Consider the following 16387-nt stretch of genomic DNA (forward strand, 5'->3'; position numbering starts at 1 on the left):
CCCAAATTCTGCCGAGCGCCAGTGCCACACTTACCGTTGAGCGGCAAAAGTGCCGCTGAGCGCCATTTTGATGGGCTTGGACCTATTTTCTGTCATTTTTGTGGGCTTGGACCTGTTTTCTGTTTTTTTTTATGTTCTATTTAAGGACTTGCACGTCCTAGGGATTGTATCTTTTGATGGCTTAAGCACAAAAACACACTTTTCACCCCTTAGGGGTAATTTCAATACCCAATTTCGTCCGGGTAAATAAGATTTCACAAAAATAAATAAAAAGAACAAAAGAATAAAAAAAATATTATTTGTTTTACTATTTGCACCCCCAAATTAAATTTTTATTCCTTAATTCAATGGCCCAAAATAATCTCACATTTTTTTACTTCCTCACCACCCCTTTTCTCTTATCACACCCCACTCTCCACATCACCATCCACCTCACCCTCCATATCACATTCCACATCATCTACCTTTTTCATTTACTTTTTTCACCTCATTTCCTTATTAATTTTCATATACCAACTTTTCTAATTATTCCACTTACATATTTTTAACCACCTTCTCCACCAACTTATTTTATTATTTCTTTCATCCATTTTTCTCCATCTACTTTTCCACCCCACTTTTATATTAATTTCTCTTACTAACTTTTATTTATTCCATCTACTTTCCTAAATTATATTTTATCCACCACCTTCTCCACCAACTTATTTTATTATTTCTTTTATCCATTTTTCTCCATCTACTTTTTCACCCCACTTTTATATTAATTTCTCTTACTAACTTTTATTTAATCCATCTACTTTCCTAAATTATATTTTATCCACCACCTTCTCCACCAACTTATTTTATTATTTCTTTCATCCATTTTTCTCCATCTAGTTTTCCACCCCACTTTTATATTAATTTCTCTTACTAATTTTTATTTATTCCATCTACTTTTCTAAATTATATTTTATCCACTACCTTCTCCACCAACTTATTTTATTATTTATTTCATCCATTTTTCTCCATCTACCTTTCCACCCCACTTTTATATTAATTTCTCTTACTAACTTTTATTTGTTCCATCACTATTCTAAATTATATTTTATTTACCACCTTCTCCACTAACATATTTTATTATTTTCTCCATCTACTTTCTTTACCTCATTTCTCCACCCACTTTTTATATTATTTCTTTCACTTATTTTCCACACCAACTTTTACTATTTACTTTTTTTTATTATATTTCATTTTTCCACCCACTTATTATATTACTTTTCTTCATCAACTTTCTCCATCCATATCTCTATAAATACCCACATTCTCTTCACTCCATTTTTACACACAAAAAATTACATAATATCCATCTCTTCTCTCTCAAAACCTCTTCATTCCATCCCAAAACTCTACTTCATTTTTCTCTCACATTTTACTATTTCCTAATCCCTCTATACATAGTAAATCCCATACCACATTTCTACTATAAATTCATCTTCTTCACCATCAATCTATCTCTTCTCACAACTTATTACAAGCAAAGTCTTGCTTCATCATTCAAATCTTCAACAAGGTACACATTTTTATGTCCTAGATATTTCAACTCACCTCTCTTTCTTAATAAAAAGAAAATAAAAAAATATAAAACTTTAAAAAACATGTAATGATATAAATATCGGTATGAGTACTCGTGCGATCGTATGCATCAGCCTAGTACTCATTACCCAAAATATAAAATAAACAAAAAAAAGGCGTATGAGTACTCGTGTGATCGTACGCATCAGCCTAGTGCTCATTACGCAAAAATATAAAAAAATAAGAAAAAAAATCCGTATGAGTGCTCTTGCGATCGTACGCATCAGCCTAGTGCTCATTACGCAAAAATCTAAATATCACATCAAAATACCAACAAAAATATAAAATATTTTAAAAAAACTAAAAATATATATTTCTCATTCAATCAACCTGTGCCAGAACTACGTGATCCTTGATTCTCCATCAAAAGTGGAGATACGTAGGAGCAAGGCTAGTCCTTGTCAAGTTCACTTCCCCAAAAATCCAAATTTATCCATAATCAATTTCTCAAACAAATTTCTCAAACATTTCCTCAAACAAAATTTTCAAGCAGTTTCTAAAAGAACTACATAACCCTGATTTCTCATTCTGAATGAGAATACGTAGGAGTGAGGTCAATCCTTGTCGGGCCCAAAAAACTAAAAAATATATTTTGTCTCTTTAGAGTTTTATTTTAGGGGATAGTTAAACATTTTGAAAACCACATCATATTCGCGTATTTAGTTAAATGTACTGCCTTAGGGCAGGCGTTGTAGGGTGCTAATACCTTCCCTACATGTAACCGACACCCGAACTTAGAATCTCATTTTCGTAGACCATGCCTTATCATTTTATGGTTTTTCCGTAGTTTTCCAGAATAAACTATGATGGCGACTCCAAATCTCTTTTTTAAACCCGCGTCCATTTTTGGATCGTCTAGGGTAGATTTGGAGATGGTGACGACTCTCCTCTTCTCTTTCTAGGGTTTTTCTCTCTTCCATTCTTTCATTCCATTGTTCATCTAGTTTCTCCATGACGATGGAGGGCTAACCCTTATTGTTGTTGGGAAAGATGTAACCTCTTAAACTCTCATGTATTGAATTTGTTCTTCAAGATCTTTTAAAGATACATGCTTTCTTTCATTAATTGTTAGAAATATTCTTCTTTGCTCAAATGCTTGTGTTGTTTTATTCATGTATGGCATAAATCTTATGATTTGTAAGTATCAGGAGATTTCGTACTCCTAGGGTTGGACGATTTGGGGATGTGATAGCTCTCCTCTTCTCTCCCTAGGATTGTTATTGAGAGATATCTTACAAATCACGATCTGGGGAATTCTCCCAATAGTAGTATAAACCTAGACATAAGAGTATGATGGTTGGTTGCCTTTAAGCTTCTGTGCTTTATAATGCATGAATAATTGTTAGGGAGACAAGATATTGTAAACTAGTGATTATGATTAGGCTTTCTTCGCCGAGACATCGAGTTTAAGGTAAATTAAAATGTGACATTAACATTAATGAAGAAAGATGAATTCATATATGCATGAGAGTAAATTAGGTGAAATATAAACCCAACAACAATATCATCAACTTCATCCATTCATTCTTGTGTTTAACCTCAATTGATCAAAATTGCATTGATGTTTATTTTATTGCATTTGCATTCAAAAGCCCCAAAATATATTCTTTAGAGTCTTAATTAGTTGAGTAATCACATAACTGTTTAGTGTCGTGAGTCTCTTGGGAAACGATACTTGGTCTTACCAGTTTTATTACTTGATACGATTCGGTTACACTTGTCGATGAATTAACAAGTTTTTGACTTCGTTTTCTGGGATCAAAAATTTGTTCATCACTATTCAAGACTCTAATATTATAAATGGACAAGTGATACAAAAATTATCAATATCAAAAACTTATTTGTTCACCTTTTCTACTTGTTTTTGGATTACGCTTGGATTCTATGATATATATTTTTTTAATTTTGAATTGTTTTTGGAATTTAACATCATTTTAGTGAAATTTATTTAGATTTGAATTAAAAAAAATTATAACATTTTTTTATTTTAAAAAGAACTTATAATTAAGCGAGCTAATGAGCCAACCCGTTTAACCCACCAACCCGTGGTGGGTCGAGCCGGGTTCGAATTTTTTTAGCTTGCTAATAAATGAGCCGAGTTGATTCATTAAGTAACCAACCCGTGGTGGGCCGGACCGAGTCAAGCCGGGTTACTCATTTTGAAAGCTCTAAAAATAATACAGCATAGAATTCACAAATGAGCATATAATACTTTCATTTTAAATTAAACACAACACCTAAACATATCAGACATCTAGACTAAAACATCTCGATACATGTGTTATTGTTGAGATATGACGGGATGTGCACTTGTAGTGGTGGGAATAATTGACTCACGAGCTACCACACAAGGTTAGTCCGTTAAATAACGCTTTATAGGCCAAGGTAAAGCCCTTAGACTAGGATCATCTACTACTCTCACTACATGCCTCACCCTTCTCTACTTGAAAATGAATGATCATTAGAGTGTTAGGATAATCCTCAAGACTGAGCTCCTACAATAATACATACACTACTTGAAACATCCATCAAGAATTTCACCTTAGAAACTCTTTTCAAACTATACTTTAATACATACATAGTCTCATGCATAAACCTTCATAATATTCAATATATATTACCAAACAAACTTTAAAATATCAATATATCTTCCATTCATAAGAAATAAAAGGAAAGAAAGAAAAAAAAATCCAAACTGTTAATCGGGTGCCCAATGCCAGACCTCTGGTGCTCAACGTTAGACTTGTAGTAGGTAAGTGGCGTTCAGTGCTTAATGCTTAAATAAACTGCTTAGCGCCCATAAGTCAAAGAGCTCATTACCTTTGTGGCGCTCAGCGTCCTGGAGCCTAGGGGCTCTTAGGTTTGAAACGCTGAGGGTCACATAGGACCATTCAATGCCATACAAGATGACAACAACATGTTGTACTGATTTAGATGCACCTTGAACCTATCTAAATGACCAAATTGACTTCCTTGACACTAAGATTGATGCAAAAACATGTTTATGAATGAAATTGAAGACCATTTTTCTCATTTGACCATAAACAAAATGCACTAGATCACTCAACCATTCAAAAACACCTACTCATTGTACTGATTTAAATGCACCTTGAACCTATCCAAAATGGCCAAATTGACTTCCTTAACACTAAGATTGATGAAAAAACATGTTTATCGATGAAATTGAAGACCACTTTGCTAATTTGATCATAAACAAGATGTACTAGATCACTTAACCACTCAAAAACACCTATAACCAAATTCTACACATTATAAACTAGAAATTTGTAAACTAAGGGTCTAAACACGTCTCAATTGACTAAAAAACAAACCCTAACCTTCTTTCATCACAAACCTTCTCCTTTTGATTCTCACTTTTAAAACCCCAAAAATAGACCAAAACAATACATCAATATATAAGTATCACTCACAATCATCTTAATTATAGCAGATTCAACCAAACATGATTTCTGATAACATCTCAAACACAAATTCATATACATCTTAACACAAAATTAAAGAAAACATTAGCTTCCTTATCTGGTGGAAAGCTTAAGCAACTATAATGGCCCAAAAACCCCTGCTTCAACTCAAATAGTTTTAGCGGTACCTATAGACCATATAATGATGATCAGGGTAGGTTCTTAAGACTACTGATTGACAAGGAACTAGAAAAAGAGGTTGGATGACACGTGTGTTATAGCTACATGCATGTGGCTTAAACAGAAAATCAAAGGGAAAAGGAGTATAACTAACTTACTCTATAGGAAAAACTGATTGAATGATATTGAAGATATCACTACTGTGATCACTTAGGTACTTCCTAATCATCAAAGAGATAACTTAGGGGTTAAAAATCTTACAGAAAAGTGAGAAGTATAGAAAAAAGGATTTATAGAGAGGATAAGTGTTTTTATAATGAAATGTGTTTATAAGATTCTATATATATTATTAAATTTTTAACATTAAAATAACCGCTCTCATTATTTTAAAACACATATGTATCAATTCAAATACTTTATTTTCTAGATTCTTACCATATCACTCAGAAATTGCATATAAAAAAAATGATTTCTTTTACGACTTTATGTGAGCACAAACAATAGTGAACGTTGTTTTATTATTCAATTGCGCAAAAAGGCTACATAATTTTCAAGGACAGACTCACACAATAGGGAGAGAAGTAAACAGATCATGGCAATAGTTCTAATTTTGGAATGTGCTTTATGTATTGCCAATCCTCTCCTGTTTCCATCTTCAGATGAGGACATCTGCATATGCTTAAATAAGACAAGTTGGTGAGCCGTTTAATGCTACTCGGCAGTGACCTCAACTCCTTACAGTATGCAATTCTTAATTGTTCAAGAGTAGTCATGTCTCCTAGCCAGTCCGGCAATGAAGTACACGTGCATTCGTATATATATAAAACTCGTAGGGAGGGGACACGTTGTAAGCCATCTGGTAATGTGCAGCAATAATTGATTGAAACCTCCCGCAGGGCAGTTAGTTGACTCATATTGCTTGGTAGAGCCACCAGCTCTGGACAATCGCTGATCATCAAACTCTCAAGACGAGCCAAATGTCGCACACCTTCGGACAAGGATTTTAATTTCTTACAGTAATTAATGGACAAAGTTCGAAGAGAAGTTAGACCTTCCAGCACGTGTTCTGGAAAATACTCTACATCATACCATTCTGCAATGTATAGTTCCTGTAGTGCACCCAACCTCCTGAATTCGTCGGGTAATACCACCACTCCTTTAATAATTTCAATGCTCAAGGTCTTTAGAAAAGCCATATTCCCCACAACTTCCATGAAGGAAGCCGCTTCGCCAATCCTTTCAACACTAAGTTCCTCAACACAAGGAAGACGTGGGACTTTAAAGTTCAACACACCTTCAATTCTTAATTGGGAAAGACGAGGGAGCATCTCTACTCCTTCATCCCTCAACAACCTCTCCATATTTGGTAAATTATCAACAATCAGTTCCTCCAACGATGGAAATGCCTTCTCCTCCACGCCGTCATACGTCTCACCATCTATCCACTTCACATTTTTCATTCCACTCACGTTTAGCCTTTTCAAGTGTGGTAGTTTACCAAGTGGGGAAAGCTCCTCACAGTTGTCACAGTCGGAGAGTGTAACTTTCACCAAGTCTCTCAAAACTGCATTATTTCTCATCCAACTCGATAAATGCCTTCCCTGATAACCATTCATTTCAAAACTCTTCAGAGTTGAAGGTGGTTCTAGGGCTTCCAGTACTCTCTCCACACTTACATTACTACCTTTTGGATTAGCATTACCATCCCATGACAAGTGCAGGATATTCAATTCCTTCTTACCAATCAAATTTGTTTGTTTAGCATCCCATTCATCGGAGATGTTTTCAAGGCCTCTGATGCTCAGCGTGCCTCCTAGATTTAAGCTATGCAACTCTGCTAAGCCACACCCTGGCTTTGAACCCACCACGAAAATGCTTAGTGTTCTTAGATGCCTTAACTTGCCAATATTCGGAGGCATCTCTTGTATTGTATCCATGTCATCAATCACAATATGCCTCAGATCCTGTAATCGTGTCAAGTCCTTAGGCAACCCATGAAGTTCTTGACAATGAAACAGTTTCAGTATTTGCAATTTTGGCAACTGACAAATTGAGCTATTTAAGCTTTCTTCCGAACAACTACAAAATCTCAAACTCAAGTATCTCAAAAGTGTTAAATCCTTGAGTGGGGACAACAATGAAGAGCTTGTTTGCAATGCTCGGAGACAATGATTTGATGGCACCGGGCCAATACCACCAATATCAAGAAAAGTCTGCAGGGATTCAACCTTCTTCAAATCAGTCGTCAATCTTTGCTTGAAAGCAGTCATATCATCAGACACACCAGAATTGAACAAGCTTGAATAGTGAACTCTAGTTGGCAATGGAGTCAATCTTCCTTTCACAATAACCACACATTCCTCACCCATAATAGACTGGGCAAGATCATGAAATAGATCATGGATCTTGAAAGTTGTGATCATACCAAATTCATCATACTTAGCTTCTTGAAAAAATGATCTACTGTATAATTTTTTCCACACTTTATTTCCAACATCCTCCACTTCTACATTTCCTTCACATTTAATAAATCCATTAGCCATCCAGAGATGAATAAGTTCTTCCTTGTCTATTTCAAAATCTTTGGGAAAAATTGCACAAAAAGAAAAGCATCTCCGCAATGACAACTCCAAATTAAAATAGCTTAATTTCAAAGCACGCATGATAGAATTTTCCTCACCTGTCGCAGAACTACTTTCCTCCCGTATATCCCAAATCTCACTTTCCTTTACATTCTGCCATTGTTTTACGTCACTTTCATCACGTAATAAGCTTCCCAATGTTTTGATTGCAAGCGGCGAACCAACGCATTTTGTCATTATCTCTTTGCCAATTGACACGAGTTCTTCCGTTTCTTCTCTGTTTGGTCCAAACGCATGGTGTTTGAACAATGACCAACTATCATCTCCTGACAATTCTTTCAAATCGTAAGCAGGATGCGTCTGCATGGTGGAAGCAACTTCCTTGAGTCGAGTGGTGACCAAAATGGTAGCTCCTTTTGCTGCCCTTGCGCACTGCAACTTTCCCTTCAACTGCTCCCATTTCTCTGGGTCTTGATTCCACACATCATCAAGAACAAGTAAATACCTCATCCCATGCAACACTTCTTCAACCTTTTTCCGCATTGCTTCTAAGCTATTGAGATTGAAATTTTGTCCGGTGATGCATTCTATGATGGATTGTAGTATTGTCTTGGTGTTGAAATCATCAGAAACACAAACCCAAATTGTCAAGTCAAAATGTTTGCATACCCTGTTATCATTGAAGACCTGCTTGGCAAGTGTTGTTTTGCCAAGTCCACCCATGCCCACTATGGGATAGACGGAGAGGTCTTCACTGTCTCTAACATCTTCCAAAAGAAACTTCAAAATTTGCTCTCGATCCTGGTCTCTGCCGTAGACTATAGGCTCTGTAATGTCAGAGCTAGTTTGGCGCCAATTATCATGGATTGTTTGGACCTCTGTGACACCGGGTACTAAATTAAACATGCTCCTTTCTTCGTGAATGTCATGAAATCTTTGGGTGATGTCTTTCATCCTCTTGCCAATATTGAAACGAAAGAAAATGTCCTTAGGGTGGAGACGGGATAGGCATGAAGTATCTCCATCACCAAAATTCACTTTTGTGGAGTGAATAGAACATTCATCTAAGATATCATCAAGCACATATGCTGCATCTGTGAGTTTCTGCAGCCAATCTTTGACAGCATGACTTGTGATTTGTTTTCTCTCAGCATCTCTGAGGACAGCACGGATTGCAGTGAGATTGCTGGAAAGCTTTTGAGTGTGTTGGTGAACACCCCAAAACGTAGCAAGTTGGTCTTGGCCAAAAGATTGCAAGTTTTGAATTACAATTCCGAGCAAAGGCTCAGCCATTTACAGAAAGGAGGGTTTTTGGGATGATTATGACTGTGGAGAAGGAAGTATGGAGAAGCAAAATTATCAATCTTCATTAACTACGCGTCATTTATTTGAATTGGCAATTGGTTGCCATGGCAATAAATATAGCGTATTGTTTTCTTACAAGGAGTGGTCCCCCTTTGCTTTTGTTGACAAGGAGTGTTCATACAAGGAGTCAAGTCAAACCAACCTTATAATTGCGTACCAACCATATAATTGACTTAATTAGTGGACATATTTTAACCGGAAAGATTAGAAGCTTTAGAATATTAACGAGGAAAACAATAGTTAGCTTTGCAATTATTTTCTTAGTAATGCTTCAATGTTTTCTTTCATTAAGAAATATTGCAATAATTAGAATGCTATACTTCAATTCTCTTAACTCTGTTTTGAAAAAAAAAAATCTTTTAACCTAAATAAATAACGCTTATCTGTAACAAATAATATAGTATAATGAACTTTATTAAATAAATGTTGAACCAAACATACCCTTAATTTGTCACACCACCAAGGTTGTTCAAATGGCCAAAAAAATGCAGTTTTTGTCTAACTGCACCAAATCAGTGTGTGGAAGTAGCAACAATATTTGCCATATTGCACATGGTTTCCGTAGTTGTAATCCAATTTGAAATCCTTGCCTGTAAAATCTTTGGTACTCCTCAAATCATACATCAAATTCGCGCTCGCCCAAAACCAAAAACATTTCAGCACAAGTAACAGTTTATGATCTATTCACGATCTGCTGCACTGGAATGAGTTGATATAAAGTAAACACACTACCTTACATATTTTCAAACTTGCTTACAGAACTAGAATCCATAGATGGAGTGCTTTTGGCATGACAGCACAGGTCCAGGTATTCACCACTTGGACATGACTCATTCATACTCATCCATGTAGTCAAAATAAAATTTTTCTATTTTGGCAGGCGGTCTTGTAGCCTTGAAGCAGTTCCATGAGCAAGATGATCGCAGCCAACTTTCTACACTAAATGGTAAAGCCTCTGTCTCTTCGAATGCGAAGATGTATTCCAATTCTATATTTGGAATGTGAGCTATGAGTTGCGAATCATTTCCTGTTTCCCTTCTGTATCTCTCCATCAGCCAAGGACAATTGAAAATACTTAATTTAGACAAGTTGGTGAGGCGTTGAAAGCTACTTGGCAGTGACCTCAACTCCTCACATCCCAATATCTCTAGTTTCTGTAGTGCACTCAGACTGCTCAGTTTGTCGGGCAGTACCTTCAAATCTTTCATGAATGCAATTTGCAAGCTCTTCAGACATGTCATATTCTCCGCAACCCCTTCCATGAAAGAAGTCGCTGCCTTAATTCCTCTAGCATCAAGCTCCTCAACACACGGAAGATGTGGGACTTCAAAGTTCAAGACACCATCAATTCTTAATTGGGAAAGACGAGGGACCATTTCTACTCCTTCATCCCTCAACAACCTCTCCAAATTTGGTAAATTCTTCACACTCAATTTCTCCAACGATGGAAATGCCTTCTCCTCCACACCTTCTTCATACGACTCACCATCTATCCACTTCACATTTTTCATTCCACGCACGTCTATCTTTTTCAAGTGTGGTAGTTTTCCAAGTGGAGGAAGCTCCTCACAGTTCTTACAGTCCACGAGTATAACTTCCACCAAGTCTTTAAGAACTACAACACTTCTCATCCAACTCGATAACTTTCTTCCCTGATATCCTTGCATCCCAAAACTCTTCAGAGTTGAGGGAGGTTCCAGGTCTTCCAGGACTCTCTCCACACTAACATTACTACCTTGTGAGTTAGCACTACCACCCCATGATAAGTATAGGCGATTCAACTCCTTCTTGCTCATCAAATTTGCTTCTTTAGCCTCCCATTCATTGCTCACATTCTCAAGGCCTCTCATATGCAGTTTGCCAACCAGACTTAAGCCATGTAACTCTGCCAACCCATACTCCAGTTTTGAACCCACGACGAAGGTGTTCAATGTTCTTAGATGCCTTAACTTTCCAATATTCCGAGGCATCTCTGCTATTGAAGGACATTTATTAATCACAAGATGCCTAAGATCCTGTAATTGTGTCATGTTTTCTGGAAAAAAATTATGCAACCCTCCACAATATTCGAGTTTCAGTATTTGCAATTTCTGCAACCCACAAATAGAATTATGCAATACTGAACACATGTCCAAACTCAAATATCTCAAATGTGATAAATTATTCAGTGGGGAGAAAAGAGAAGATCTTATGTGTAATGCTCGGAGACAATGATTTGATGGCAACAAACCAATATTTACACAATGCAATCCTTGACCAAAATCAATTACAGTTCGAAATGATTCAACTTTCTTGAAGGCAGCCATATCGACAAAATAATTAGAATTTAACAATCGTAAATAGTGAACTCTATTTGGCAATCGAGTCAACTTTCTTTCCCCGTAAATCACACATTCTTCGCCCATAATAGACTGAGCAAGATCATGGAAGAGATCGTGCATCTTGAAAGTTTTAATCATACCAATCCTATTGGCCTTTGCTTCTTGAAAGAATGATCTATCGTATAATCTTTTCCACACTTTATTACCAACATCCTCCACCTCTACATTCCCTTCCTGTTTAATAAATCCATTAGCCATCCAAAGATGAATGAGTTCTTCTTTATCAATTTCAAAATCTTTAGGGAAAATTGCACAGAAAGAAAAGCATCTCCGCAATGACCACTCCAAATTAAAATAGCTTAATTTCAAGGCACGCATGATAGAATTTTCGTCACTTATCAGAGAACTACTTACCTCCTGTATATTCCAAATCTCACTTTCCTTTATATTCTGCCACTGCTTTATTTCACTTACATCACGCAAACAGCTTCCCAGTGTTTTGATTGCAAGTGGCGAACCAACGCATTTCCTTACTATTTCTTTGCCAATTGCCACAAGCTCTTCCCTTTTTTCTCTGTTTAGTTCAAATGCATGGTGTTTGAACAATGACCAACTGTCGTCTTCTGACAATGCTGTCAAACTGTAAGCAGGATGCGTCCCCATGATGGAGGCAACTTCCTGAAGTCGAGTGGTGACCAAAATCGTAGCTCCTTTTGCTCCCTTCGCCCACTCCAACATCCCCTTCAACTCCTTCCACTTCTCTCGGTCTTCATTCCACACATCATCAAGAACAAGTAAATACCTCTTTCTTTGCAATGCTTCTTCAACCCTTTTTCGCCTTGCTTCTAAATCACCCAGGTTGGGATTTTGACCAATGCTACATTCTATAATGGATTGCAGTATTCTCTTCACATTGAAATCACCCGAAACGCAGATCCAAATTCTCAAGTCAAAATGTTTACTTATCTCGTGATCATTGAAGACCCGCTTGGCAAGAGTTGTTTTGCCAAGTCCACCCATACCAACTATGGGATAGATGCTGAGTTCTTCACTGTTACTAGCATCTTCCAACAGAAACTTTACAATTTTCTCTCGATCCTTGTCTCTGCCACAGAATATTGGTTCGGTAATCACTGAGCTAGTTTGACGCCAATCATTATCATCATCATTCACTGCTTGCTTCTCCGTGACGCCCACACGCAATTCAAATGTGAGCCTTTCTTCATGAATGTCATGAAACCTTTGAGTGATGTCTTTCATCCTCTTCCCAATACGAAAGCGAAAGAGAATGTCCTTAGGATGGAGATGGGATAGGCGTGAAGTATGACCATCAACAGAGTGCAGTTTTTTGGATTGAACTGAACACTCATCCAAGATATCATCAAGCACGTATGCTGCATCTGTGAGTTTCTGCAGCCAATCCTTCACAGCATGACTTGTTATTTGCTTTCTCTCAGCATCTCTGAGGACAGCACGGATTGTGGTGAGGTTGCTGGAAAGTTTATGAGCATGTTGATCAACACCCCAATAAGTTGCAAGTTGGTCTTGAAGAAAAGATCCCAAATTGTCAAGCACAATTCCTAGCAAAGCTTCTGCCATTGGGATTGAAGGAAAGGTTGAAGAGAGGTGGATAGGAGTGAAGAAGAATTAGTATCTTCTGAAATATTTGTTGTGAACAGATTGAATAATTGAGAAGATGAGAGGAATCTAATGACACAAAAGGACATAAATAAATGACTTTTGTTTGACAGCTTTAAATGAATGATTGAGATTCTACAGAGTTCTGTCATGCTTGTAGAGCCTCTTTCTCACTAACATATAAATCGATACGTCCCACTTAAATAAAACAAAAAAAATAACATAAATTTATATACATTTAAATATCTCTTTTTTGAATGGTATTAAAAGCTAGAGTATACTTCAAAGAACTTAGGCAGAGAAGAAACAAGTTGAGTGAGAATGCAAATAATGTTGTCTCTTTTAATTAGAGTTGCTATTTTTTATTTCTTTTAATTTTCTCTGTAAAGCACGAAAATATATGACTAAAAGTAACTACATTTTTTAAAATTTATTTTCTTAAGAAAAATAAATAAATCAATATAATGTAAAAGATATTAATTTCTTTCTATCATGAAAGACAATAAAAAAAATTAAATAAACAAATATTTTATCAAGAACGAGAAAAAGTATTTCTACAATACTAAACACAAATATGGTAATTTATAAGTGAATAAAAGGATATTTAAACTTTTCTTACACACAAACTGAATAGTGCTATGACTTAGTGATTATTGGCTCAGTTCTAATAAAAATAAAAATAAAGACAATAATTACTTTAAAAGAATTAGAACCAAACTTTTTTTAAAAAATAAAATCATCGTAACTTTAATTAATTTTAATGTGTTAAATAACCACTTTCAATTTCCTAAACAATAAAATATAAAAGAAACCAATATATTCAAATCCGCCCGAAAAAAAGTATACATATATCCGTGACTTATATACTGGTGAACATAAGGACCCGTAATTTTGATATTAAATTAAGTTATATAAATATATAAGTTATTGTCTATTTATTTTTTAATAAGTTATTTTTAATTAAAAAATAAAAGAGTATATATATATATATATATATATATATATATACGTATGTGTGTGTTAATTTTTGTGAGGAATCTTTTATAAAATTTATTATTTTTGTAAGGAAAATCTTTTATGGCGTTTATAATTTTTGTAAGGAAAATCCGTCCTTTATGCAATTTATTATTTTATTAAAGTAGTGAGGGAAATTTGTCGAAGAAAGTTGTAAGTCTTTATCGAAAAGAAAAATGTTTAGTTCAAATACTTCAAAAGGGAAGAAAGTTATTTATGAAATTTATTAGCAATTTTTGTATGGAGTTTATACTTTTTGTAAGAGAAGTTTGTCTTTTATTAAATTTATTATTTTAATTAAAGTTGTAAGAAAAATTTTGTAAGAACACGGGATAAAAGTTACATAAATCATAATCAACAGGTGAGACAAACAAAGAACTCCTATATTACAGTCATTCACAAATAACGCATTAAGTATAGGAAGTTATATGTACACACTTACGAAGGCTAGAATTTTCAGAAGATAAAAGATTTATTTGAGAGAAGAAATCCTAACTAAATTGTTGTTTTTCCCATATCCTAAATTAGATCAATCAAAACATCTTGATTTGTTCACATCATTCAAATGATCATTGCAAATAAGAATAACAAAATAGACAAACAAATAAAAATAAAAAGAGTAAGCTAATGTACCAAAAAGAAAAAATCACACAATATTTATATAGATATTAACACATATAAACATTCATATTAACAAATCCTAACACATGAAATTATATATGCTAGACTTGATCATCAAGATACATGTATTGATATCGGACTCTAGCAAGTTCTGCACTTGTAATGGTGAAACTGTAACACCCTTTATAGGATATATTAATAATAATAATAATAATAATCTTGAAGCATGAATCTTATGAAAGTGTTTTTTTTTTTTAAAACAATACATCACATAAACAAACCATGCACACATCATAAGTTCATACATTACAACAAACCAAATCTTAATTGTTTCCTTAAAATAACAAAATCAAACGAACATAAATAAGAAAACATTATAAAAATCTCAACAAGTTTTATTTCCCGTCTCTCTCGAAGAGCTATTCCAATCCAGCTTTATCTGCAATACCATCTACTCCCGTACAAATACGATCATCGCAGGTGGAAACCACAACCATAACATGCAAGGGTGAGTAACCAGAAGTATCACATCATAAACCCATTACATATAAACTATAACAATTTCCATGACTTAAGGTCGAACGCTCACAATCACTAATACCCAAGACCGAACGCTAAAATCCACAATTCACCAAATTCGAACGTTCATGATTTAAACATAAGAACATCAGATTTAAGACCGCATGCTACAATAACTAATTCAAGATCTTAAACCTAAGAATATCAAATTACAGACTGAACGCTTACTAATACACCCAAAACCGAACGTTCCAGATTCAAACCTAAGAATATCAAATTTAGATCGAACGCTTAAATCACTAAAACATCAAAACCGAACGCTCAGGATTCAAGCCTGATAATACTAAATTCAGCCGAACACTACAGTCACCCATACACGAAGACCGATTGCCGAACGCTCACCAAAACAAGCCCAGAACGAACTCTAACGCTCGTTACTAGAGGATACAAGACCGAACGGTTATTTGGCCGACCACTATTGTCGAGCAGTGTTGGGACGAACGTCTAATATGTTACTAACTTTCACCAATGGACGAACGCTAACGCTGGGTACATCAGAAAATAAAACCGAACGCTCATAGTATTTTGGCCGACCACTAATTGGTCGAGCCATTTGGACGAACGCGCGTTCTGTAGAATTCTGCAGAATCGCACCAGATTTCCAGAAACCCCAATTTCATCCCGTTCTTCCTAGATTTGCATCAAAATACAGATTATTTCAACAATCAAAGAAATAAATCTAGCTCCCCTTACCTTCTACCCATCATACAATATGTTATATCCCAAGTTAAACCTCTTACCTCTAGTTCCAGTGAGTTTCCAAAATCCTTTGAGTTTCAAAGCAAAGACCAACAAGATGCCTTCCTTCCCTTGCGTAGTAACAATGTTCCCCACCCGTCTAAAACTATCCTCCAAGCCTACTATTTAGTAGATTTTTTCCCACTCTCTCACACATAATATGGTTTATATAAGCTGGTAGGGTTCTCATTAAGTCCTCGCTCATGTTTTATATGCACCATGCAACTTAACTATATGTTTCTTTACTTAACTCTATAATCTATCCAAAACCCTACAAAACAAAAGAAGCCAAGCTATGGAAAATATTTCAACACCT

The 16387-nt window shown here is 35.4% G+C and overlaps 2 protein-coding genes across 2 annotated transcripts; both read right to left on the reverse strand.

Annotated features, from left to right (window-relative positions):
• Positions 1-5660: 5660 nt before the first annotated feature.
• On the reverse strand, positions 5661-9370 carry LOC124833357 (putative disease resistance protein RGA4). Its single transcript, XM_088100438.1, has one exon. It carries the CDS (start codon positions 9086-9088, stop codon positions 5804-5806), a length of 3285 nt encoding a protein of 1094 aa, XP_087956564.1. The 5' UTR covers positions 9089-9370; the 3' UTR covers positions 5661-5803.
• Positions 9371-9499: 129 nt separating this feature from the next.
• Positions 9500-13211, reverse strand: LOC148192122 (putative disease resistance protein RGA1). Its single transcript, XM_088100439.1, has one exon. The coding sequence runs from the start codon at positions 13078-13080 to the stop codon at positions 9991-9993; it is 3090 nt and encodes a 1029-aa protein (XP_087956565.1). The 5' UTR covers positions 13081-13211; the 3' UTR covers positions 9500-9990.
• Positions 13212-16387: the final 3176 nt, after the last annotated feature.

The sequence above is a fragment of the Vigna umbellata genome, chromosome 10, assembly GCF_029865625.1.
Source record: "Vigna umbellata cultivar VRB3 chromosome 10, Vumbellata_1.0, whole genome shotgun sequence".
Lineage (NCBI taxonomy): Eukaryota > Viridiplantae > Streptophyta > Magnoliopsida > Fabales > Fabaceae > Vigna > Vigna umbellata.

What these genes read in the sequence shown, in the direction of transcription:
- LOC124833357 (XM_088100438.1), bottom strand. Translation starts at nt 9,088, where the DNA reads ATGGCTGAGCCTTTGCTCGGAATTGTAATTCAAAACTTGCAATCTTTT.
- LOC148192122 (XM_088100439.1), bottom strand. Translation starts at nt 13,080, where the DNA reads ATGGCAGAAGCTTTGCTAGGAATTGTGCTTGACAATTTGGGATCTTTT.